General features: G+C 35.7%; 5 protein-coding genes across 5 annotated transcripts; 2 read left to right on the forward strand and 3 right to left on the reverse strand.

The window, feature by feature from the left end:
• Positions 1 to 308: 308 nt before the first annotated feature.
• TRIADDRAFT_33711 (uncharacterized protein) lies at positions 309 to 3,519 on the reverse strand (the record flags this gene model as incomplete). Its single annotated transcript, XM_002118153.1, has 14 exons — positions 309 to 402; positions 486 to 562; positions 640 to 724; positions 806 to 870; positions 949 to 1,014; positions 1,101 to 1,179; positions 1,257 to 1,312; positions 1,406 to 1,483; positions 1,565 to 1,597; positions 1,702 to 1,863; positions 1,950 to 2,064; positions 2,505 to 2,575; positions 3,032 to 3,097; positions 3,421 to 3,519. The coding sequence occupies 14 exons, from the start codon at positions 3,517 to 3,519 to the stop codon at positions 309 to 311; spliced, it is 1,146 nt and encodes a 381-aa protein (XP_002118189.1).
• Positions 3,520 to 4,958: 1,439 nt separating this feature from the next.
• Positions 4,959 to 8,445, forward strand: TRIADDRAFT_33740 (uncharacterized protein; the record flags this gene model as incomplete). Its single annotated transcript, XM_002118134.1, has 11 exons — positions 4,959 to 5,009; positions 5,338 to 5,427; positions 5,843 to 5,941; positions 6,573 to 6,614; positions 6,945 to 6,984; positions 7,202 to 7,234; positions 7,344 to 7,465; positions 7,571 to 7,669; positions 7,924 to 8,007; positions 8,103 to 8,167; positions 8,316 to 8,445. The coding sequence occupies 11 exons, from the start codon at positions 4,959 to 4,961 to the stop codon at positions 8,443 to 8,445; spliced, it is 855 nt and encodes a 284-aa protein (XP_002118170.1).
• A 317-nt stretch (positions 8,446 to 8,762) lies between these two features.
• Positions 8,763 to 11,826, reverse strand: TRIADDRAFT_33763 (uncharacterized protein; the record flags this gene model as incomplete). The annotated part of the gene is made up of 13 exons (XM_002118154.1): positions 8,763 to 8,843; positions 9,022 to 9,186; positions 9,268 to 9,421; positions 9,512 to 9,654; positions 9,808 to 9,948; positions 10,017 to 10,168; positions 10,247 to 10,291; positions 10,445 to 10,549; positions 10,643 to 10,723; positions 10,968 to 11,052; positions 11,121 to 11,208; positions 11,323 to 11,453; positions 11,668 to 11,826. Coding segments are annotated over 13 exons (1,530 nt in total), but the record flags the coding sequence as incomplete, so codon positions are not given.
• Positions 11,827 to 16,508: 4,682 nt separating this feature from the next.
• Positions 16,509 to 18,859, forward strand: TRIADDRAFT_33726 (uncharacterized protein; the record flags this gene model as incomplete). Its single annotated transcript, XM_002118135.1, has 8 exons — positions 16,509 to 16,675; positions 17,096 to 17,213; positions 17,386 to 17,468; positions 17,750 to 17,807; positions 17,890 to 18,030; positions 18,197 to 18,350; positions 18,515 to 18,589; positions 18,669 to 18,859. Coding segments are annotated over 8 exons (987 nt in total), but the record flags the coding sequence as incomplete, so codon positions are not given.
• Positions 18,860 to 20,483: 1,624 nt separating this feature from the next.
• Positions 20,484 to 23,410, reverse strand: TRIADDRAFT_62215 (uncharacterized protein; the record flags this gene model as incomplete). The annotated part of the gene is made up of 5 exons (XM_002118155.1): positions 20,484 to 21,257; positions 21,836 to 21,910; positions 22,918 to 22,980; positions 23,166 to 23,223; positions 23,349 to 23,410. The coding sequence occupies 5 exons, from the start codon at positions 23,408 to 23,410 to the stop codon at positions 20,484 to 20,486; spliced, it is 1,032 nt and encodes a 343-aa protein (XP_002118191.1).
• Positions 23,411 to 25,818: the final 2,408 nt, after the last annotated feature.

A 25,818-nucleotide genomic window follows, 5' to 3' on the forward strand; every position in this document is an offset into this window, starting at 1 on the left:
AAAGTAGCATGTAGAGTATTAGATCGCTTAGATTAGAGTCATTTATTTAATCCTCTTACAGATTTGGCCTTCCTTTTTTAATAGAAGGTCCGTATCATATAGTCGATTAGTTATTTTAGGTGATGATGTATTGCATTCTCATCAATGACGATACTTTACATTATATCAAACCATAATTATTAAACCAGGTTATTTACAATAACTTGAATTATCCATTGTTTCCTGTTTTTCAAATAATACTATTTATAGACCAAGATCTGGAAATCAGGTATCTTATATATATTGCTAATTTATAAGGTACATAATTATCAAGGATCTTTCATAAATCTATTCAGATAGAATCTCAATCCTTCCACCGAATCATCTCTACATACCATCCCTAAATTTTCCGCAGCTGATAATCTATAAAGATTAAAGAATAATTAATTGTATTGAAAAAGTATTAAGCAGGAAATAAAATTAAATTTACATAGTGGCGGACTTACCCTTCTTTGGCGACAGTAATGGAGGTTTTTACTAACGGTGACAGTTCTTCCGCAGTTATGCAACCTTTACTCTTAATCTACAATGAAAGTTAAAGTACTTAGGATAAAGGCTGAAATAAAGCTAATCTAATATGAGGACTTTTGATTTACTGACAATTTTAGTTATCTTTTCCACAATCACTTCTACACTATGACTTTCCGATTGTACTGCCAGCACTCCACTATCAAATTCTCGTAGTCTAAAGGCAAATACAATATTACATGGAACAAAAAATGTAAGACAGTGACAGATGGTTATTGGCATAAATGTAATGCAATACCTGAGAGGCAGCTTAAGTGATTCAAACAATTTGCAAGCAATAAATACGTCTTCAGGAGAAACCAGCTACGAGATAGTAAATAAGTGCATTGAGTCAAGAAGTACTACACATAGTGACTCGCTTATAAAATTCTATCGCATTACCTCAATACCCCTTGCGCGATTATACATACAGTAAACATCGGTCAAAGTCATCAATCCATCTGATTTCTACACAAAAAATAAAGGAAGGATAGTAATTTTATAATATACTACTCATAAAGGGTTTACCTTTTTATATGTATAAAGGCATTTACCTCGATCAAACTTTTTAGAAATGTCGCAAGTTGTTTTGCTAGCTCTTCATGATATTTGTTGCCGTATCCATGCTCCTCTCTATGGTTGAGCAATTCAAAGATTGAAAAGTTATTAGCATTGATAAATTGATACCTTTAAGGTGTTTATTGTGCTACCTGGTAACGGGATCGTTAATACCCATACTGAGCAAATAAGACTTGAATTGGACCGTCTAGATAAAGATTAATTAATAGTCAACAACGATAACTACACAATACTGTTACTATTGGATGATTGTGGCCTACAGGAGCTATTGACTGCTAACCTCGTCATCGGATAGTTGCCCTTTCTTTTCTTCAATTTTCTTTGCAACACGATCAGCGATGGCTACCATTTCTTTAGCCTATAAAATGATAGGAATATGGATAATGGAAATTATACGGCTACTTTGATGTTTGTGTATATATACGAGTATGTGCCAAACCTTGTCCATTAGAGCATTTAAATCAGAAAATGCCTGTAACAAATCAAAACATAAATGCCATTTGATAAGCTTAATTAATACGTATATCGTATGTTTTAATTAATTAAATCACTCTTCATTAATAAATATTTCACAACCTGAGAAATTGTGCTTTGAGTTTCTTTTTGCTTCTGTTCGATTTTACGTTCAATTCCAACAATGCCCATATGTCTTCCGCTTGGACGAGTAGCTTGGCGCTGGTTAGTTACTTGAGTAATCCAACGTTTTCGAGACAATTGATTACATAAGGCAGCATAATACTGATACAAGATCGGATAGGATGTTATTGCATTGCATTTATTTCACCTTTAATGGATAAAGTAATTGATAGCATGACTTTTTTTACCTCGCTTTGGCCACCAGCGCGAAAAGATAAACGTATATAATTGAATTGACTACTAATCTTTGGCCCAGGCTCTTGGCTTGTAGGTTTTGATTGAAGATACAATATAATTTTCGCACTATTGATAGCATGCAATAATCAAATATGAAGGCAAATTTAAAACAATCAATTTTATTGATTTCATCCATTGAGATATTTTAAAGGTATGATATAAGTTAGGTGCACATATAGTATTTCTATTGGAGCATGTTCTGTAGCAGGATTGAGGCTAAAGATCTTACTGTATTTTCACGAGATCCATCAAAAAATTAGAATTCATTTTAGTTCATATAAACTATACTATCCGTACTAATGTGTTTCCGGGGAAGACTGTTATTCATTCCAAGATAGAAATTAATCCAGGTAATTTTTACATAATTTTAGATACTTTACAATTGAATACTATAGTAATAGGTTAAGCGATATGTTGGAATTTTAACACTGTACCATAGATTACTAACTCATTCATTAACAAACTATGGACTATCTATCTTTTCTCAGATTCGCAGCATTTCTTACCTTCTGTTAAAACCTGCTATGACTTCCTCCGTTTTTTGCACGAGATTTAAGCCCAAGGAGATTGTACGATCCTGTTATTAACAATGGTATATCAATGTCATTGATAGAGTAATGGTGGTGCATCTTACGACCTCAATAGTTATATCATGGTACATTTGCACATAAAAATATTCTAAACTGCAAAGTATGCTGTATCAATCCACCTAGTAATTACTGTTGCATTAGCAAGCTAAGCCAACATTCAGAACATCGTATACGACACAGACCATAGTCATAACAGTGATTAATAATACAAGGTTGGCTCAAGTGCTTCAATCAATTGAAGAAACACGTCCTATACCATCTACCTTACTGTATAAGTATAGATTGCTTTTTAATAGAGAAAACTTTACTCACTTGCATCAGTAATGGATCTGCAACTGAGTAATCAGTGCAATCAACATGTACTCTTATAATATTATTATTACTATGGTAGCGTTTACCCAACTTTGTTAGCATACTGCGTTCGTAAAGAGGGCTTTACTTACTTGCAACTGATCATCCCATATAAGTTGATGACTGGTAAGTCTTAATGTCCCGCAGTCGAAATTTGTCTACGAGGAGTTAAAAAGATCGCAATTTAATTCAATTCAATAGTTACGATAGTTGATTAATTCATCATATAACAAGGCTATCCATCATCATCACCATCATGATGATCTGGAGGACAGCTAACGTCATTTCAATGAATCGCGATCAGATTCCAACTACACTACAAGGCAGATGATTTAGCCCTGGTAATCTAAAATTGATGTTGTATAACCTATAGTATCCTTTGCTATAGCAGATCTTACGCATGATCTGCCTTGAAGCAACGTTACAGAAAGATTCCTTTCACTTCGTCAGCCTTGTAATTCGAATAACTGGCCCTACTTACACGATTATCGCCATCATAGATTCGAACGTTATGTTTCTGTATAACCTCAAATTCCCCCTTTATCAAGGAGATGGTGGTTACCCACATGAATCGATCCATGATCAATCAGCAAGAGAACAGTTTTATTCTATGGAAAAATCAACTTAATCGACGTCAAAGCAAGTAAAAGTGATGGAATTGGCAGTAATGGCAGCCAAGTCGAGAAAGGAGACTGTTTTGTATCTCAGTCGTTGGCCAATTGATGTCGAAATCCAATACTATGCTCTCATTGGCTAAAGGTAGAGATGGGACAGTATTAATTACTCAGTCCAATTTGCGTACTTTAGGTTCAGCATCGATATGTTTGCATTGCGTGCTAAAGTCATGTCTGATCAGACAATTGATATCATCATGTATTTTATGGATATTTTAGAGGTGTACAGAGGTTGAGAGTGATATAATTTTGCACAGCGAACCGGCTTGAAATCAAAAACAGAGAATTATACCATTAGTTGGAACGGATCTTGTCTTTACTATAGTCTTATAAAGAAGCAAGCTGATTTAATGACTATAAATCGTCTTTGCAGCGACTTTATTGATCATCCAGTAGTCTAGAATCTCAATATACTGTATATCCTGGGATGAATGCAAGCCATCATTTCATCATGGCTCCTGAATCGATTTTCTCCTACTGTACTAAAATGAAAATATCCCTCGGTAAAGTTATCACCTTTACTAGCGATATATTACATATGATCGGTGATAGATACATAGACTGATTCTAGCTAACAATATAAGAAATTGAGTTTAGGCGATTGGAATTTGCAATAATTTACAGCACCTAACAGGTTCGACATTTAATGTGCTACCACAGCAACGATGGCTTATTTTGGATTACTATGGTAATAAGTTTAGTGTCTAAGCACACAAGTTGTATGATCCAAGATAGATAGTGTAAACATACTGTAAACTGATTTTAGCTGGCAATAAGAAATTGAGTTTAAGCGATTGGGATTTGCAATCGTTTAGGTCCTACAGGTTCGACATTAATACGCTACCATAGCAACGATGTCTTACATTGGATTACTATAGTAATGAGTCATGTGTCTGAGCATGCGAGTCACTTTTGTATGTGGCTTACTCAAACGAAATCGTATTAGTCATGTGACTCCTTAGTCATGTGACTTATTAGTCATTTGACTGATACTGTAGCTGGCACTATAGCGCACAGTATCAATAACGGTTGTAGTTGAAGTTTGTGTATGGCTCGTGCTGATGACGTCATGGAAACAGCCAAAAAGTTGTCTTGCTACTGTACTGAGAAAACTCAATACCTGTTATACTGTGTGTACTACTAAATTGGAGTGTTTGAAACAGTTAACTATTCGAACGAACCGCGACTATATTATTTAGTTTCTTGCCCTAACATCAAAATTGCTAGATGATCGCAGATCATAACAATCGCTGATCGATTGCATGATCTATCGATGATTAAGTCTAATTTAATAACATATTGGTGTAGACAAGTTTTGCGATCTCATCATCATTTTGCTAGGACTATGTCTCTTCGTTGGGCCTTTCATTACAGCCAATGGCAGCCAAGTAAAGAGGTTGTAGCTCGCCAAGACGATATTCTAGTTGTGCAGCATGAGCAACTCAGCTCTGACTGGGTGTGCTTGCTTGCTGCAGCTTTTAATCAAGAACATGATAGTTGTGCTCTTCTATAGCATGGTGGGGACTGCCTTGAGGGGCTCTCTTCTCTTACTGCAAAATAAGATTGTACTCATCCAGCATAGATGTAAATCAATTTGAAACCCATCGTTAACACTTTCAGTCTGAGAATACGTCATGCAGGATTGAAATGACAGTCGTAGCTGGGCATCATGACGACCTTGCTAACCGCAGTAGTTAAACCTTGTTATTTTTCGTATTGTTTAGGAATGGATATTGGCTGCAAGTTGTTTACAAAAAGAAGAAGCAAATAGGATTAGTCAGTTTATGTTTAAGCGTGATGCAAAAGCAAGTTTGGTAAGTAGCTGTCATTACTGAGTAGTGTGCATACTAGCAAGTTATATACGGATATGCTAAGGTCAATCCTAGATGCATATTCGATTGGCTGTACTGTAACGTCAGCAAATACATCGAAAGAAATTTTTGTTCCATCTTATTGGTATGCATTAGACAATCATGATGACATAGCAATAAGATTTGTAGTACGGCTGCAATTGCAGAAGCTACGGGGCGACTGCATTTGCTCGGGCGTTTTTCCCTTCTTTCAGTTATAAAACAGACGCGTACAAACAACTTACAGTATAATCCATTAGGGTATGCTAATACGAATTGCGCTATGATAGTTCAGTGGGACTGCTAGACTGCTTCGCTTCCGATTTATGCCAGCATATCACAACTTGATGACTAATCTTATTAATTTTTATTTAAATAGTGTGGTCGATTGTTACTGAGGAAAGCTGTCCACGATTTATTGCATTTGCCCTATGACAGGATTCGATTTGATAGGACTGATAAGGGAAAACCTGTTCTGGTGAGGTCAAAATGACTGCAAATAAATTCTTTAGTTTTGCTATACTTTACTATTCATCAGTAATGTAAATATACAGTATAGGCAATATCACATCTTTGTACTGTATAATATGTAATTTTAACTGAAAATGTGGCATCAAATGTTAACGTTCCCATTGTGCGATTTTAATAGTAATCTACGGCTAGATTACAGTTTGCCTCTATTGATGAGCTATTTATAGAACTACACAGAACATATTATCACTGCAAATTGAGTTTTTAATTGCAATGGATAATAGAATGCTACCCATCACTAAAATTTATACCATAAACGTCATTCCTTATGTGTAATGGGTATGATGCAATTTTAACTAAAAGTGTAGTATCAACGTTAATGTCATCATTTTACAATTTTGGTGCTAATTTATATATCTCGCTCTTGTGAAATGAACACATCTATGTGTATGCGCTGTTTTATTTCTTGTGTATATCGTCCTCATATTTATACTCGCACAGTAGTATCAAATATTAAGTTCTCATTTTTACGTTTTCGGTGCTTGGCTATAACTAGAGTGTATAATTTTGTTCAAAACTAAAAGATCAGTTTTTAACAGCAATGATCATTTCTATCCACTTTGGGTTGTTTATGCTAGGTCGGAGACAATTCCAACTTATCACTCAACGTATCCCATCAGGTGAGGCTCTATTTGAAGCGCATTCCACTATTATGCAGTAAATAAACGAAACTTGCAGTATTCTGTAGATTTTGATGATGCCGTATATGCCGTTTAAAATATAAAATTATTCTTACGTGATATTAGCCACGAAATTAGAGTAATATTAGGAATAATTAATTGAATGTATTCATGGAATGCTCAGTGGATTGAAATTCCTGTAAATACCGCACTAGTCATTTGCATAATTAGTCCTTGTATCGATTATTTTGAAGTTTAATAATGACGATGAAATCGTAAATCATTATCTATCGATGCTTATATTTAATACGGCTGTACTCATTTATTTAGGGAGACTTTACCGTGTTAAGTGCATCTTTCCAGTTCGAGAGTAAGTTGTCCATTTTTAGCTATTACAGCGTTAATATTAATGCATTGATATCCAATATTATACCATTTCCTCTGCATATTTCATAGATATATAGAGACTTAGCCTTAAGTCTAAATCAATCTCTTGTTATAACTGATTCACTATAGTCGCTAGAGAACGCAGTGATAAGCAACTTTATTATAACCAATATTTTAAATGATATTTTTACCGTTTTCAGCGGGAATCGACGTTATGAAAGTTGATTGGCTTGGTAAGTTACAATAAATTATAGGTTCGATTTATGACAAGCTCACTCACTTTTGGTGAAACTTTGCTAGAACTAGCCTACAAGATATTAAGCTGTTTATTTTAATTACTAGGCAAAGAAGATCTTGATCAATTTTTTTATACTATGCGGAAACAATTCACGGATTATGAATGGAGGAGCATTAGGAAATTTTTTACTGAAGAGGAACAATTAGAAGCTTTCTACAGACATTGGGTAAAGACAACCATAAGATGAAAATTGTTTCTGATGATTGATTGCGTAATTTGTTGTAATGATTTTTGCTGAACCATACGTTGATCTTTGGATTATATCTGTTAGTGTCTAAAAGAAAGTTACGTTAAAGCATTAGGAATAGGTATCGCCAATGATCTTCGTGCTTTTGAGTTTCATCCACAGGAAGATGACGTTCCCGAAAAGGTAAATAGTTATTTCATAGTGCAGCTTTTATGCTAATCACTTGCAAAAAATCATTTTGCAAAATGACTAAATTGCCGGTAACTAATGGTAATGGTATGATACGTCAGACGATGTAAAGTAACAACATTGTGCACTCGTATTATAATTATCGATAGTATCATTCCTGACCTAACTGAAAGAATTCTAGTATACATTAAGTACATCATCCAAGATTGACAAACCTTCTGTACTATTCAAAAAATTTACTTTATCAGGGTGTTTTAACAAATACGACGCTGTATGTGGATGGAAAGCTACAGGAGAAATGGATATTCGAAGAGTCTAAAGTAAACAAAAAGGTATCGCTACACCAGATGAATAAATTGAGTTGTCTACGAATTCATTTAACTGCAGGGTCAAATTCTGAGCTATTAAATCAAATTTGCTATTATAGCATTTAGTAGCTGTGGCCCTTCGCCCGCGCGATAGCATTGATGACAGTTCAACCAATACGAAGGAGTTAGTATCATATTTTAATGTTATTCTATGTGTTTCTACTATTAAAATTAAAGCACAAATCTTAAAGGTTTATTTTTATACAAATAAAGCTAGGATCAGATTGTAATGCTAATTTGTTATTATGCTACAATTTCTTTTCTATTTTAAGAAATATTGCGGCTCCTTTGGTTACACTTTCTTTTCAAGATCTTGTATCGTCCGCTGTACCTTTCAATGTAGTTGATGACAATTACTGGAACAAGTTCTCAGTGAAAAGTGAAAAGCCTAATTTGGCCTAAGAATGATTTAGCTACATTAAGTGTTCAGCAACAAGAAAAATAATTGTTTACTTCTGACTATAACGTAAACTGGATAACGAAAGAATCGTGCAAAAGCCGCTTTATTTTCTCCAAAAATAGCCCTAACTGATACATTTAATTTATGCAATTTTACTGTGATGCAAAAAGAATATCCGCTGAATAATTAATAATAATTACTATACTAGAATAATTCCTAGCCAACCACTGGACCGAGGATACATGCCCATTTGTTCAATATCCATGATGTATACGAATATTTTGCTTTTGTAGCCTGTTTGGCAGCTAGAATTTTATATTTATTCCTGGCCAAGGATGTTAAATTGCTTGGCTAACTCTTGAAGTTCATTTGGAGTATATTTTTTGCCTTCTTTCAATACCTGGTTTAAAGAGAATTGTTTTAAGGCATACGTGAGATATTTAAAGCAGATCAGCTATACACCATTACTTATATGAGGTTGCTAGAGGTTTCTAGATATTTGACAAATTAAAATCCTTTTTTATATAAAAAATAACTCTGCGTAACTATTTACGGATATGTCACCTAAGAGTACTTACTTTTCTAGCAATTGGCATACGTTGGAAAGTATTCCACATGATGATACCAACAACTACATCATTTCTTGTATAAAATACAATACCTTTACCAAACTTCTCACTATTAAGAACGTCAGAGTTGCTGCTAGCTTCTGGTGCTACAGCAGGGGTCTCAGGTGCTGCGTCCTGAACAAGACGCAATAACAGAAAATTATCAATTACTAAAAAGGGTTGGCAAATATTTTTAAACCAGCGTTACTGCTTTACCTCTTGTGCTGTAGAGCGGATATTATCGTCTGATGCCTCTACAACTGCTTTGGGTGAATCCGCTTTCGTAGCTTTTGCCCATATACCAACAGTCGGTAAGGAAGAATCAATTACGCCAATAGCCTCATACCCAATGTGTGGCCCAAGATCACTCCTTCAATATCAGTTGACAAAGTAACATAAACATTAGCAACATCAACGTACTGTACTACTTTGTGTGTCATTGAAATAAATGCAAATCTACCAAAACATGGATTGATGCCAATACGGTTTCCCTGCTCCTGTCATATTTTCTCCAGCTAGTCTACCGCTGACAACGGCGTGATCATGATGCTCCACACGCCTTCGTCCAAGTTTGATATCATAAAAGCAAGCTGCATCACCAGCCTAACATAACGGTCAATGCGGTTAAAATTATGCACAAAGGCTAAATTTACGTACCTAAAACAGGTTGGTCTCGTCACAATTGCTATTTTGTCGGTTAAACTATAACTGAAACGTTGAGACACTCCAGACAAGTAAAGACGGAAAGTAACTTACCACCCATATATTACTTCTAGCCTGCAACTCCGAGTTGACTCTGTATCCCCCTTCTTTATCGTCAACTTCTAACTGTGCAGATGATGCCAACTCTGTATTTGGCTCCAAGCCGACAGCAAGTATAACGTGATCACTAGCAATCTGTATAAACGAAATTAGTAATTAGTAATTGAATTTTGCATAAATCGTTATGTTACCAAGTGACATACTTTTTCACCAGACTTTAGTGACAGAGAGACTTTATTATCTTCTAATTCAACCTTTGAAATGGTATTATTAGGAATAACATGAACACCTTCTTCTTCAACTTTTTTTGTGGTCCAGTCACATAGATATTTGGGGAAAACTCTACCCATATTACCTAGGTCATGGCAGAAAATACATGGCATATTATAAAACCGTAGTTATACTGCTAAGCATAAAAGTACTCGTTAGATACCCTCTTCTGGGAATACTTGGTGGACCTTTAATCCAGTAGAGCGACCTAAGTACAGTAAATATCTTGATTGATATATATATACATATATTTCCTTCTATTCTAAACATATACTCTTTAAATTAAATGCCTATTAAGAATGTCGTAGATATTCTAGATTAAGTAAAAGTTATTGATTGATCGACATGATCATATGCTGACCTCTTCGTGCCAATGCGCAGGCCAATTCGCTGCCCAAAAATCCCCCACCAACTATTGTAACACTCTCTGCTTTACGTACGATACCGTCAAGATTTTTAAAGTCTGCTATCTAAAGTAGGATAGGGACAAAGAGGTTATGATGAGTACTTTAACAAAAAATTCGAAATTATGAATTACAAGAAATTAAGATATATCCACTAACATTACGATAAAATGACACTTTGTCTTTAACTTCCTGTGGAGAATTTTTAAATATAGGTAAACTTTTCGGAAAACCACCTATAATTAAAAATTGAAAAGTATTTGTTATATTGATTAATTATTACTCTATCCTTTTGTAGATGATTTAAAGTGTTTCATCTTTTGGCTATTACTGTAACTAATGCTATAGATTCACGTAATAAATAAACCGATTGGATAATATTATCATGAATTTTGTACGGCCACAGCAGATTATGTTACAATTGCGCAGTAGAATATCTGTATTTCGTGAAACTGATACTCTAATCATAGAGTATTGTACCTGTTGCGATCAAGCATTTGTCATAGCCAATTCGAGTACCGTCATCTAGTGTTACTTTTCTAGCGACAGAATCGATACCAACGACCTAATAATTGCTAGTGATTTAATTTCCATATGTAATATTGATGAATGCAAACAAATTCTTGAAATAACCTTCTTGCCGCAGATAACCGCAGCACCTGTTTGGCCTTCAGCTAGTTGCTTGGGAGTTAAATAAGTATCCTTTTCTTGATAAAAAACTCTGTTGCAAGGATCAATTGGTTAGATAACGATGAAATGGAGAATTGATGGACAATTTGACTACTGAATTAGAACGAGATAAGCATACGCAAAAATAGAACCTAGTTTGACTTACCCTCCCTCACGACCATTCCACTGCACAAATCTTAGAGTTTCTGCAACATTAGCATCTTCGTTAAACCACAATTCCTTAGAAAGTGGCGGTCTCATATACGGTACATAGTCTTCTTCACCAATCAAAAGGATCTATCCAAATTTTATATTATATTTATAGGAAAATGATTAGGACTTTATTTTCTGAAATTCATGCCATCCTTCTCAGGATAACTGATGATTCTATTCTGGGCAATCAAAGTTATCGTTTTGTACGGAGAGCGCTTGATAATAATCATTCAATTCTACTAATAGCTAACAATCGTACACATATAATTAATTAGCAGCATCAGTATGATTATCTTACCCTAGCTTTCGGATCTCTTTTGCTAATTGTTTTGAATGCAGAATAACAGGCGGTACCTGCACCAATTAGAATATATGTAACATGTTCCGGTATCTGAGGGCCTTCGTCAACAGGCGGTTGCTCTGTAGCTTCGGCCTGCGTACTGTCTTGTGTATCCGTCGCCGAGGATGCTTCCGGTGGTTGGGAAGACGAATCGGCATTCTCTTTTGTTTCCGTCTCTTTCTTCACTTCGGTACGATTTTCAGTTTCCTCAGCAGGTTTCCCTTCCGTTTCTTCTGCCACGGGTTGCTCCTCGCTTTCGTCAACTTCAGTTTCTTTACATTTCAGAGTAAAAGTATAAGTAAAGTATTAAGGCAATTACAACGATTTACCAAATGGGAATGGACTCGAATTAATTTTATCATTACTGCGATGAATTTAAAGTAGGAAGGTACTTATTTTTCCATAAACAAGAAGTGGTTGTTTCACAAACCTGTTGATTTTGCCGAGTCTACAGCTTTCTTCTCTACTTTAGCTGACTCAGAAGAAAAGGGTCCAGTAAAATAAAACTAATGAAAGGAAAAGAGAATATTGTTGAAGGCAAATCTATTTCATGACCATATCGTTATTTCAACCCAATATCATCACTTAACATGACGCCAAACCATAGATTAATGCTCTTGTTTAGATAGGGTAAAAGGATTTTGTCAGTGGTATTTTATGTCGCCCAATTTGAAGTATTTAATTAGATAGTCATTAGCGAATTTGAGTGTACTCGTAGTTTTATTTGTGAGGGGCACCATCTTGGTTGGATAGAATGACTAGCTATATCAATTCAGAAGATAGGCTCTAGGTACGATCATCAATGCAATTTATGCTATTACCTTCGATCTTGGTCTTTCGTAGCATAGACCTGTATACTATTCACTTTGGTTGATATGCTGTATACTGTCATTACTAGACTAAAAGTGCCAATAGGTAAAACTGTTCATCTTTGCTTGCCTATCAAATTGGGGGCAATGAACCATTTAATGACAAGGTTTTCTTTTCCAGTGGAAAAATTAGACAGACCTGCTAGTAATTTGACCCAGTGTCACTGCTACTGTACGACATGCTACTGATCTAAGAAATGATCGTTCTATAGGCATGAATGAGTAGTACGCTGAGATAGGATCGAGTCATAGAACGCTTACTCGCTTAGCATCCAGTGCAGTAGGAAAATTTCCAAGGTATGCATACGTATAACGGCAGCTATTCTGCAGTACTGTAGTGCGAATATCAGATGGTTATGCTAGATCAATTTGCGTTCTTTACATATTACAGGTGGGTTCAGTGTTGGAAATAGTACTGAATCCATGGGATAGATGGTTAGCCTACCTGAGCTGCGGCCAGTAATGACGATCTCTTGATAAAGTATATGGAATACAAGATCGGACCTCGAATAGGTGTTGCTACATCTACTGTACAGGATTGCAATCTATTGAATAGATACGCTACTTTGTAGTTATCCTATCCAGCTTAATGGAAAATGGTACAGGACAATGACAGGCCAGGTGAACTTCAGTTGTAGAATAATTAGTAAGGGTAACTCTCAATGCGGATTCGCAGCTGCATGATATTCATTAAGTATGAAAGTTGGCCATGCAAAATAGCAGATACTGTTGAAGTAATATAATCGATCCGATAAGCTTGGCTCATCTACTACTAGCCTTGCTGTACTTTATTTGCCCTAATATATATCCAGTTCAATCGAAGTTGTATAAATTCAAAAGTAAAGTATTGACCGGCTCTACCAGCGACTACAAGTAAAGGAATGGCATCGTTGGTCGATTCCATTTGCGCCAATGTGACAAGTACTCTCGTCCATGACGAGTTCAACGATTGCATAGTATGAACATTGGCCATGTTAGCAAGCCAACACACCTGTACAGTGTACAGTAATGCATCCGATGAAGATGGTCAATCAACATGCATTCACTGTACTCTATCTGCTTTATCCTATCCAATGTACAAGATCAATCAACATGAGAGGAAAATAATTTGACTACAGAGAAAAGGACTGGCTGATGATGCCTGCACCAATGCAATATGGCACAGCAAGATGGATAAAGCAAAATGTTGAACAAATTGCATCATTATGGTCTATTTTACAGGTGGAAGAGTTGTAGGTAACAGCCAAATGCAAGAGTCAAAGTATGCGAAAGAATGCATCGAGTTAGACTTACCAGTACACCTCCTAATCCAAGAGCACCCGCTCCAATTAAGACAGTCCTGGTCTGCTTGGGAGCATTTTGTGGATAAAAGTTGACGCATGAACGTTGAGACAGACGTCCATAACCATGATGTCGAATTGTATTTTCGATTCGGGCCGTGTTCTTCCACTTGGGTAATTGGCTTAAAGGGCGAGAAAAACGTGATACAACTGTCTTCTCGCTAAGAAGAGGCCGAGTGCAATGAAGACCAACTCGAAACATTTTCAAGTCCAATAAGAAGATTGCTAACGCACTTGCTGCTCAATGACTTTTAGCTCGCTCTCATGCAGCCAGCCAAGAATGGTAAGTGATACTTTGGATGGCTCGTTGGAGAGGCGGTGTGACACCGCATCACATGTCAACCGACACGGGCGATGTCACTGGCTCTACTGACCGTCAAATTGACGTTCAGGTCTACCGTCAATCCAGTAGACTACAGCCTACCGTTAGTAACGGCTGCCTTGCTTGAACGAGTTGAACATCTGTAGCGCCACAGAGGATCATTTGCACATTGTCCTACAGTACACTCCATCGCTGGACTGGACACTGGACAGTGGACACGGTACGGTAGTGGTATACTGTACTGTAGAGTGAAGGACGGACTACCGTCCACACAGTGTACACTGTACAGTACTGTAGCAGACAAGGAAAATCCAGCATTGTCCTACAGTACATACTGTACTGTACTGTACCAGAAAAGGAAAATCCAGTTTTGTCCTACTGTACAGTACACGACGTCGTTGGACTGGACTCGACAGTGGACACGATGCGGTAGTGGTACAGAGTGAAGGACGGACTAGTGTACAGTACTGTACAGTGTACACCACGTCGTTGGACTGGACTAGACACTGGACAGTGGACAGTGGACAGTGAGTGGACACGGTACGGTAGTGGTACAGAGTGAAGGACGGACTACTGTGCTGTGCCAGAAAAGGAAAATCCAGCAGTCGATGACATGGACTTCCATCTCTAACACGGACTTCTTCGAGTACAGTACAGTACAGTTGTCTATCGAGTCAATTCCAGTGTCACTGAGGCTCATTGTACTGTACACTGTACACTGTACAGCATGTCGTCACACTTCTACAGTATGGTACACTATCTGGGCCACGTAGCATATAGTAATCATACATTTACAGCCAGCACACGAGCACCAAAAAAATGAGACGATAGCCATAGACTACTACAAAAGCAAAGTAAAATAAAATGGATCTATCATGTAATCGAATTGATCCGCTACATCTTAGCGATATCCATTTAAAAGCCATGAATAAACAATCAATCAACAACAGGATTGTACTGTATGCAGCACTGCTGTACAGTACAGTGTATTGTACAGTATGTACTGTACACTACAGTAGAGACCCTCTAGGAGAGACATGACAATCTACAGTACTGTACTGTACTGTATTGTTAAAATTAGAGGGTCTCTACAGTACTGTACTGTACACTGTACAGTACAGTGATGCATCGAGTACTGTAGTGCACACTAGTCAATGACAGTAGCGTACCGTACTGCAAGTATGAAAAGGAGAATGCAACAGTCTCACAGCAGGACAGTACTACAGTCTACGGTACCGTACCGGACCGGACCGCACCGGACCGTACCGTACTGGGTCTCGACGGTAATGTTCCCCCCTCAAGACTCAGCGTTCCATCGACTGCTAATTAGGACTGGAAACTCTCCTCGGATGGACGGACTTTGCATACCATATTGGGCCGAAAATGTGGGAAAAATAGTGACTCAGTATGGATCTTTCGTGCCTGTTTTCTAAATCACTTGTACTCATTTAAATAACATTCATGATCGAAATAGACTCCTTCTACGTAGAGCTTAGTAACAGGTAATGGAATGCAATGTAAAATGAACCGAGTAAAAATCAGTCCTTTCAGAATCCACTCTCTCCATACTAAAGTACTATGATAATGAAGTGTTGGATACCATTTCTTGGCAAAATCAAGTCCAATGTCTGTCCGTCCAACTGAAGTTCAAGTCCTGGTATGTTTTTTCTCCTACTGTACTGCACATCTTGGATAAATTGTTAGCAAAATGAATGTCACTAATACACACTTAAATTGATATAGATAAGCGACATTCTTTTCATCAAGATTGTGGATAAAGAATCTGGCTGGATTGAATATTGGAACAAATCCATGAGGAGTCGTTAACCCTTAGCTGTCAATGACTTTGTGTTGAATACCACAGCAAGCGTAGTAATGTATTGACTAGCAAGGGTCTGTTCTAACCGGCCACGACAGACCAGTGCTCGTCGATACAAAACTAGCCAACATGGCGAACAACAAAATCTGGCTAGTAATGACACTTTTAGTCATCATTTCCTTATGGGGCTTGTCGGATAGTGCTAAAAAGAAAGAAAAGAAAGAGGTAAGCATGGATGCATCCTTGCTAGAAGGATAAAAACAAGACTACAGATGTACAGTAGTTGGCCCAATCGGTCGATCGCTACTCTGGCGGGTTATCGATGCTACCGGCAGTTGACCAGTCAGGCCAGTCTGCTCATCGACAAACCTATCTGCCAAAGCTTGATGCGGTCCTGTCGTTTCCGTGTAAGCCACTCAACTTTTACCATCTTCTTTTGATAGGCTCAATTAAATAATAAAATCAAGCAGTTATTAGAATGGAATATGAGACGATCGATTATTCGTATGAATGGCGAAAAGTTTAAAACTTACATCAAAAGTGGACCTCGAAATTATTCCGTCATCGTCATGTTGACGGCGTTAGCTCCTCAACGTCAATGCTCCATTTGCAGGTTGTTCACCGTCATCAATTCAATTCAATTCAGCTTATAACATGATAATGAAATCATGATAGAATGAAGAATAACAGTCAATCATGTTTGTATATTGCGGAAGAGATTGCTCTATCATACGAGATCATGAAATGCTTTGATCTCTTTAAGTTAACAGTTTGCAGACATGCTCCATTTTAGTTGCAAAATAATCTTGTAATCAATCTGGATAAAGTACTCTACGTTACAAGTGGTACAATATCTTACTGAGAAAACTCTGGATACTTTGTTTAAAGAATATGCAAGTAGTCATAGTTGTATTACAGTAGATTACAGTTAGTATCCTATCTTTACTGACTAGGTTCTGTCTAGTGGCTTATGCTATTCCGATCCGCTTGATTTGTAATATTCCTTCTACGCTATTTTGCCTATTTCATATGACAGGGTCGCAAACGATGAATATAAGGTTGTCGCTGACTCATGGAGAACGTCGCAAATGTATTCTTCTAAACTTTTCTTTGCTGTAGTAGATTTTGATGAGGGCCAGGATGTATTCGCTACGGTAAGGAATACATCATTATCACTTATGACGTATCTTACACACTTGTTGGTAGAATCAAAGTGTTGTTAACAAACTGTGGTTGTAAAATGTACATGCACAAAATCTTCATGACGATTCTGTCACCTAAGACCTATTTCAACTTTTCCTAATGCAACCCAATTGGATCAAATAGCTCAAGTTACAATCTGCCCCTACCTTTATCCATTTTCCTCCTCGAGGCGGTCGAAAGAAAGCAGATACGTTTGATATACAAAGGTAATAATTTGTTATTACTGCTAGCGCTTTACTTCTACTACTACGAAATGATTCATTAGTAAAATGCACATGATAAATTCTTCTTTACACGAGTGGAAGGATTGAATACATTGTTAGGTCTACATTAACGTAATGATCAAGTGGGGTTCATATAGGGTAGCGTTGTAAACTGCTCCGATGATTATGAGACTTGTTGCTGCTGGAGCACTGTTGACTACATTGTAATCAATCACAACCATGGGTGACGGACCTGCTTATCAACATAAGTTTATATTAAACAGGCATGGAATATCTGCTGAAGGCATGGCTAAATGGATAGGTGAAAGAACTGACATCCATGTAAGTAACATACTTGTAGGTTATACACTATCAGGTCCAAGTGGCAATAGAGTCTTCTAACTTTATCATACCATTTCATTAGATCCACGTCTTTAGGCCACCAAACTATGCCGGTACATTAGCTCTCGGTTTTCTTCTCACACTCATTGGCAGCTTGCTGTACATGAGGCGAAAGAATTTAGAATTTTTGTACAACAAATCTTACTGGGCTATGGCAGCACTGGTGAGTTGACTTAGCTATTAAGTTGGTTCACTTTCTAACCAAGTTCTTAATAATCTAGTTAGAGTATTGCGTTCATCGCATTTGATACGATGATCACTTTAAGTACAGTGGTAGCTTCTACGTTAGATAGATAGCTGACGTTGCTCTCTTATTGTCCTTCATTTAGTTTATCGTATACTGTATGACATCGGGACAAATGTGGAATCATATACGTGGACCACCCTACGCTCCGCGCAACCCTCAAACCGGAGAAATTTCCTATTTCCATGGTGGTAGTCAGGGCCAGTTTATCGTTGAAACTCATATTGTTGCGATTTTATGTATCCTTTTAAATCAAGTTTGAATGTATTCCATAGAGTCTTCAGAAAACTATATGTATTAGTCAATAGAATAAGTTTCCTGAATGGATTGTCTTTACATGTTGATAAAAGCTGTCTACTAATGATAACTTGCCGAACAATCCTTAACTTCATGTTCCGTAAAGATGTAATATTTTTTTTTGGCGTTTTGATACTGAACGAGAAAGTGCCGACAACAGACGACTCACGCAAGAAACAACGTAAGCGCATGGACAATTTCGATAATATTTTCATCAGCTGTACGAAACTGATACAGTCTTCTTACTATTTCCTATATAGTGTTTGCTATGGCTGGTCTGGGCATCGTGATATTTTTCTTTAGTTTACTGCTATCTATATTCCGATCAAAATATCACGGATATCCATACAGGTGTGTGATTAAACTAGTTTTTCTCTACTCTGTTCGTGTACGGGTAGAAGAAAGATTCTCATTAGATTTATCATTATTTTTTAGCTTGCTTATCAGATGAAAATATTTCTGGTGGAAGCCCTAATGCCTATAGGAAGACTTTGTAATAAGTCGTTTATTTGAATCACTTCATTATCAAATTTGATCGTCTATCAACGGTTATATATCTTTACCTATTAATTAATTCCTCCCCACACTCTATAGCTGGTTGTAACTATATTTGCTGTATATCTGTCCCTGCAATTTACTGTATATCTCCTTTTAATAATACAATAACTGTAAGGATGGAATTTTTATATGCACTGAAGGGAAATAAATGCAGTCAAATACCATAAAAAAATGTGGGGAGGTTAATACTTCTATGGGTAATGCATACACCATAGTCTTGACTCTTTCCGTTCTGCTGTAGTATTTAATGCCACTACTTTCATGAATGAATAATGTTTATAATGATTCCGTTATAAAAATTATTATCCAGCCTCTAGAAGACGCAGTAGACTATCGTCAAATTGACAAAAACAAATTTTTAACGTTAAAACTGTAGCAACATCACCATATGCAGCCTATGTTATAGACTAACTAATGGTAATGGAGAAATATAATCACAGATAATAGTAATTTTCTCAAATTTATAAGTTACAGTTTGTTGAATGATCAATCATTTTGCCAAAGACTTTGAAATTAGTATCCCTATTGACAAAGTTACTCGTTCATGATATGTGAAAATCCTCATCATTATGTAATATAAATAGTATCAGTAATGAATTTGCTCGCTAGCCGGATTGCTTTGGCAAAATATAAATTCTTTGAACTGTAAATTGCTCAGTGGTCACTATACATTATGGATTTCATTGGATTAATGTGAACATTTATACCCTTCTTAAAGAATCTGGACTGCGAAATAATCACCTACAGTACATAAAGCACATCTAGATTGAACTAACTAATAGTGCTAGTTATGTAGCGGTTGAATTAAGTAGGGAATAAGTAGGCTAAGATAAACAGGTATTTCTAATTGTCCTCTTAGTAGTCAGGAACCATTCAGAGTAGTCAGTTAATTTCAGTTCCAATACAGAATTATTATACAGCCATGCACTATGTAGAAATTATTCTGGCGTTTGCAGATTTAGCTGTTGAGTTTAGCATACGTGCATATCATGAAAGTGGGGTGTTAACGCCGACAAAAGTATCCATAATGACTCTTATTTGCTTATGTACAGTATGAAAAATATCAAACTATAAAATAAGAAAATGAATTTAGTTTTTCAAGCTTTTACTTGATTATAATTACAGATTGATTACAATGCAAGTAGTAATTGATAGCATACGACAATTGTAGAAGAAAATACGCTTACACGTGAGACTCTTATCACTTTAAAAGTTATGAATGTAGCAAAAATAATGTAGTACTGTAGAGAATAGTTGTATATAGCGTTGATTTTGCTAGGACCTAAAAAATACCTGCAACGATCTATCAAAATTTTAAAATTATGTAATACATAAACTATCTTATCTGGGTCAAAATTAATTTTGCCAGTGACCATAGAGCAGTTATATATTTAACCAACGCGAGATAAATACATTCTAATATCAAAACAATTCATTAGTACGGCTGATTTCCTTCAATATGAGTATGGATAGGATAGCTATAAGCTTGTCTTTCATCAGAGTCTCAATAATAGTCCTTAAAAGAATAACCAAAATAAGGAAACAAAAATTGGAGCATTCTTTTGCAAATCTTGTTGGCGGGAAAAATTTGGATCTAATTGATTTTCGTAGTTCTCCAGAACATCTTTCAATTTACGATTATCGTTTAAAACATTTATGATCTCTTTCTCTTTTTGCTCAATCACAATTCGTAATTGTTCTCGTCGCTCCTCTGCATCCACCAACATATCTTTGCATTGGGTTAACATTTGACGACATTGCTCTCCTTCTGTTTTAGCTTCTTGTAGAAATTCCTGAGTATGTTGTAAAGATTGCATAATGTTGTTGTTATCATCTTTGGCATGCTGTAATTCTTGCATACAACAGACAACTTGCGATTTTAGCTCATGATTCTTTTCATTTAATTGATCTATTTTTAAGTCTTTCTCTTTCAATAATGCTTGCAATTGAACGGATTCTTGTTTTTGTAGTTGCAACTCTTCTTCGCGTTCTATCAAGGTTTCCTTAAGCGCTTGAACTTCTTCTTTATATATTGCATATTCTACTTCTCTTTCATCTGATTCTTTGATTAATGCTTGATTTGTTTGCGTCATATTGGATAATTCATGCGCTGTCTGCTTTTGTAAAGCTAGTAATTCTTCTTTTTCCTTCTTTATTTGTTCTAATCGTTCCTTGGCTTCTTTTAAGGATGATCGAAAGCCATCAACGGTATCTTCATGTTCAGTAATGGTCGATAAACCATTACTTGTAGATTGATTTCCATCCGTTAAATCTTGACCTGTGCTTTGCTCCTTTGAAATATGAAATATTAAGAGGTTATTGGTAGTTACCAAAGGATATTATGAGGACAAAGACTTTGAAATAAACCTAATAGATTCTTAAAGTAGTATACACGAGATCGAGTAATTCAGTTTAAGAGACTTTCACTCATTAAATTAAATGGTTATTGAGATTTCTTCTTAACGGATGTTTTGCCAACTATTTTGAGATCATGGTCAGGGCTGATTACAACGGAATCATCTACATAGCGACAATAATTTTAAAGGTGGAACTAGCCATTGCCATAAGCTATGGCAAGTAGCTTTAAACCATAACTAACCGTAATTATAGCAAGATTACTTGATTTTTTATTTGACTGTAATTTATCTTACGTATTATAACCATAGGATGGGTTATGGGGTTATGTGAAACACTTGAAATTTATCGATCCTATTGATGATGTTGTAAAGTTTACATCGTATCCTTCTAACTTCTAACTTATCTGTTAATCCCTAAAATACTAATCATGCTGATGGTATCTTACTCGATGGAATTGATGATATATATTACAAATTAATGAAGACACTAAGGTTAAAGGCTATATACTTACAATTCCTGATAAATCATCAATTTCAATCAAGGAATCATTCATGCTTTTAGTAAGACGAAGACCTTCTTGGGATTCCTATGTTGTTCGAAATAAAAGCTGGTTATCGTTAAAGAACACAAATCAGCCATAATAACTGCTTGGCTTCCATAACAAGCTTAACTTTAAATTGAATAACAACTATTTCTGACTAATTTTAACTACCTATGTAAGAGAAGATTACAAACAGTATTCTATTGTAGATCATCTGCAGTCCAATCGGAAGCGGGAAATAGAACAAACTTATACTGTTAAACTGCTCGCTTTTCTACTTTATGATATTTAAATTATTTTACAGCTTTACTAGCAAGTAGATGATATACCAATATCAGTCTCTACTCGATATCATAGTAAGTTATATACTTTCCGAGGAAGCTAGATCGTAAATCAACATAAATAGTTAAACACATCTATTACCGCAACAATCTTGCCTATATACATACTTCGCATCTCAAAAGCTATATCCTTCTTAAGCAACTGGATCGTAAACTAACATATTAAAACAAACCTATTTAACCTCTAGGATCTCGCCTATACTCCATACTGTCATAATTTTTATACTTTACAATTTCTAGAAGCGTATTTTAGCCTAGCTGCTAGTAATTGGATCTTAAATCAACATATTGAAGCAAATCTACCAAGCCTCCTGATCTTTACTGCAATAGTTATACAATGTATTTTGATAGCAATTGCATCGTGAACCGACACATGTAAACTACTTTATTTAATACCTACGAACTTGCCCATTCTTCATACTGTAACAGTTATATTGCTATAAGTAACTGGATTGTAAATTAGTATATCTAAGCTATCCTATTTGATTTCTATAATCTTACGTATACTCGATATCGTAGTATGTCCAACGATTACTAGACATAGTTAAGAATTTAGCATATATCTGACTTTATGAACTTGCAAAATATGCCCAGATTCAGCAGCTTTGAATATACAACAATTCTTGTAATTACCAGACTTTACCCTCATTCTACAGTACTATAGAAATCTTATTCTCAGTTTCATAATATTCATCAGCGCAAGTATCTTACCTCTGGGATAGGGCTGGAAGGGAAAATACCTCCACTGCTTCTACTTCGCTTTAACGATAAATCCTATAAGATTTGGCGGTATAAAATCCAGGATTAGCAAGTGAGTTTATTATGTAAAGATTTCTTATTTTGAACATTCGTGCAACATAAAATATACTCCAAGGCGAAACTGCAATAATCACAGATCAATTTCTATTGCTTATGCTATGCAATTCGTCACCGTACATAAAATGGCAAGTATGAATTACCCTTTGGAATGGCGAACTTTGTACAATCAAAGTCTGCAAAGCGGTATCAAGCCAACCGCTATAGTAGGGAAATATTCATTATATTAAAAACATACGAAAGAATCCAAGGAAGACATAAGTAATAAGAGAGAAACTCATATTTATTTTGGAAGAGGCTAAGAATCACTAGCCTGTGATACTTACCCAAGTGGGGATAATTTATTCGCCGATTCTTCGGCTCCGGTATTATCCGAATTACCAGGCATAGTATCCTAATATAAAAATTTAAAGAGTCAGAAGCTAAATCTATCGATGATACTGAATATACTTAAGAGTTATACTAATATACCCTATAAATAATCGGGAATGAAGACGGAAAGTTCTACTTATTTGTTCAAAGCCTATGGCTTGGTTATGCCAACGGCTATTGATGTCATTAAATTACTTTAATCTTTTCCTAAAGGATAGATAGGCCGATATTTACATTGGCAGGAATCAACTGATGGCATAAGAAAATTTCCTAATTCCCCCTATAATGCTATAGTAACTTTTTACTTGTTGCGACTGCCCATAAATAGAATAAATTCCAATTAATCAGATCGTCACCAAAGTGAGGATTGATCAATGTTTAAAATTTGATCGGTACAATTGCAGCAGTTGTATGAACAAGCGGATATTGATAGCGGTTGTTACTTCGCCATTCTAAATCTCAAAACTACATCAAATTCTTGACTTTGGGAAGTAATCGTACCATATTTTTATATTATTGAATCATACTTCAGGAGTCATCTATAAGATTACGGAAGCCTGGGTAATTGATAGCTACTCGGTTTAACGACTAAAATTGATACTGTTTCGTTACAGGATAACATATGCTAAGATCATTAAGACTTCCTGATATTCTCTATGTACATATATGCATAACCTTTAGAGCGTGAATGTGCTTGCATAGCAGCAAAAGGAGGTACCGATAATATGGAAAAGTCTAATGTCAACTTTGCTAACGTACAATATAGTTATTAAACTACTTCAATTTTCAGAGTTATATCCGTCAACTGTAATATTGTAAGTAGGATAACAAAGATAAAATTCTCAAATTAAATAGTAAACGCAATTAATAATAAAAATGCTTAATGGATAAATTGATTGGAAAGGAGTAAGAAATTAACTATCGAAATGGATCATCATACAAAATGACTCTGTAGTATAGTATACGCAGAAACAAAAAACTTGAATTCTATTTACTTACACAATGAATCCTTGAACTGAACAACAGACGCTTAAAATGACCAGTAATACTGTTGTTAGGATATCTTAGCGATTGCTTGTAATAATGGAAAGATGTTCATAGATTAGCAATCAGGCTATAAATTAGATTTTTATTAATATCATTGTAATGCTTATGAATTTAGTCGTTTAAATTTAATTCAATTTATGCAGCTTCGATACCTCATTAATCCATTCGAATTAAAGAACACCTAAGAAAGAAATAGAAAAGGGCTATTAATTTAATCCCATCATGTGACGCTAATTAAAATAACCTTTGAACATCCGATCAAAGTGCAATTTGTTATTTACGCGTCAAAGAATTTTGTTAAGATTCATTGGACCTTCACAGACATTGGGAAATTTTTATAAGCTCTTCATCAAGCTGGTCGGATGCTTGCAAACTGAATGCTATTGTTATTATAAGCTAGCATATACAATGATAAACTAATCAAAATATAAATATTGTCAAATGATACTTATAGTCTCAGAAAGTTGAGAATGGATTAAATTAGAAATTCTCAAAATAGTCAAGCCAGAGGGTTATAAGTAGTAGATTTAGGATTTAAAAATTGAATAGTCGCTACTCAATTAGAGAAATGCCAGCCAGCCTCCCTACGAGCAGCGCAGGGGTATTTATACTATTGTTAGATGACTCTGATTATGGGTTCATTTCAATAGGTCAGTATAAGATTCTTACTGTACTTTTTACCTCAAGATTTCTTCATGTAAAACGAATAGCTCTAAGGTAGTAATTTCTACAGAGTACTGATTTTTGAAATAGTATCTGTTATATCACTAAGGGTGGCCACTGGGCCTTTAAGTTATGATTTGATGTAATACTCTGATGAAAATTGAATAAACATAGAATCTTTATAGAGTTTTCTACTCAGCCATTTTGATTATTACATTTTTTTATAACGGTTGTTATCGAATACTCAAGCAATCCTTAGACACATTATAATGATTGGTATAGAATTGACCACAGGACTAAGGGCATTGTACCGCACTGTAGATATCTTACAGTACCTGCTAATCTTAACTTGGCATATCCATCACCGTACATTAGTTATCATAATGTGCTTTGGACCATTAACTAATCTTAATATAGCATAGTACATTACTATTACCGGGATATATAACATATATATTATCGAATGATAATACTATCTGTTAATTTTATTAACAAATTATTAACAAATGGGTACATTATCGTAAACCGTCAGCAAAGCGACGGGAGTTTGGACTAGTACTGATTAATTCTTGGATCGGTTATGAATTTATAGTATTGAAGGTGATAAATAGGACGCAATAGATAGGTCCAATTAGAGCTTAGCAATAGCACATAACTCCATATCAGAAATGTACGTGCATATATGAGCTCTATCTGATATGCAACTTTAGCTGC

This window comes from Trichoplax adhaerens, genomic scaffold (genome assembly GCF_000150275.1).
Source record: "Trichoplax adhaerens TRIADscaffold_38 genomic scaffold, whole genome shotgun sequence".
Lineage (NCBI taxonomy): Eukaryota > Metazoa > Placozoa > Uniplacotomia > Trichoplacea > Trichoplacidae > Trichoplax > Trichoplax adhaerens.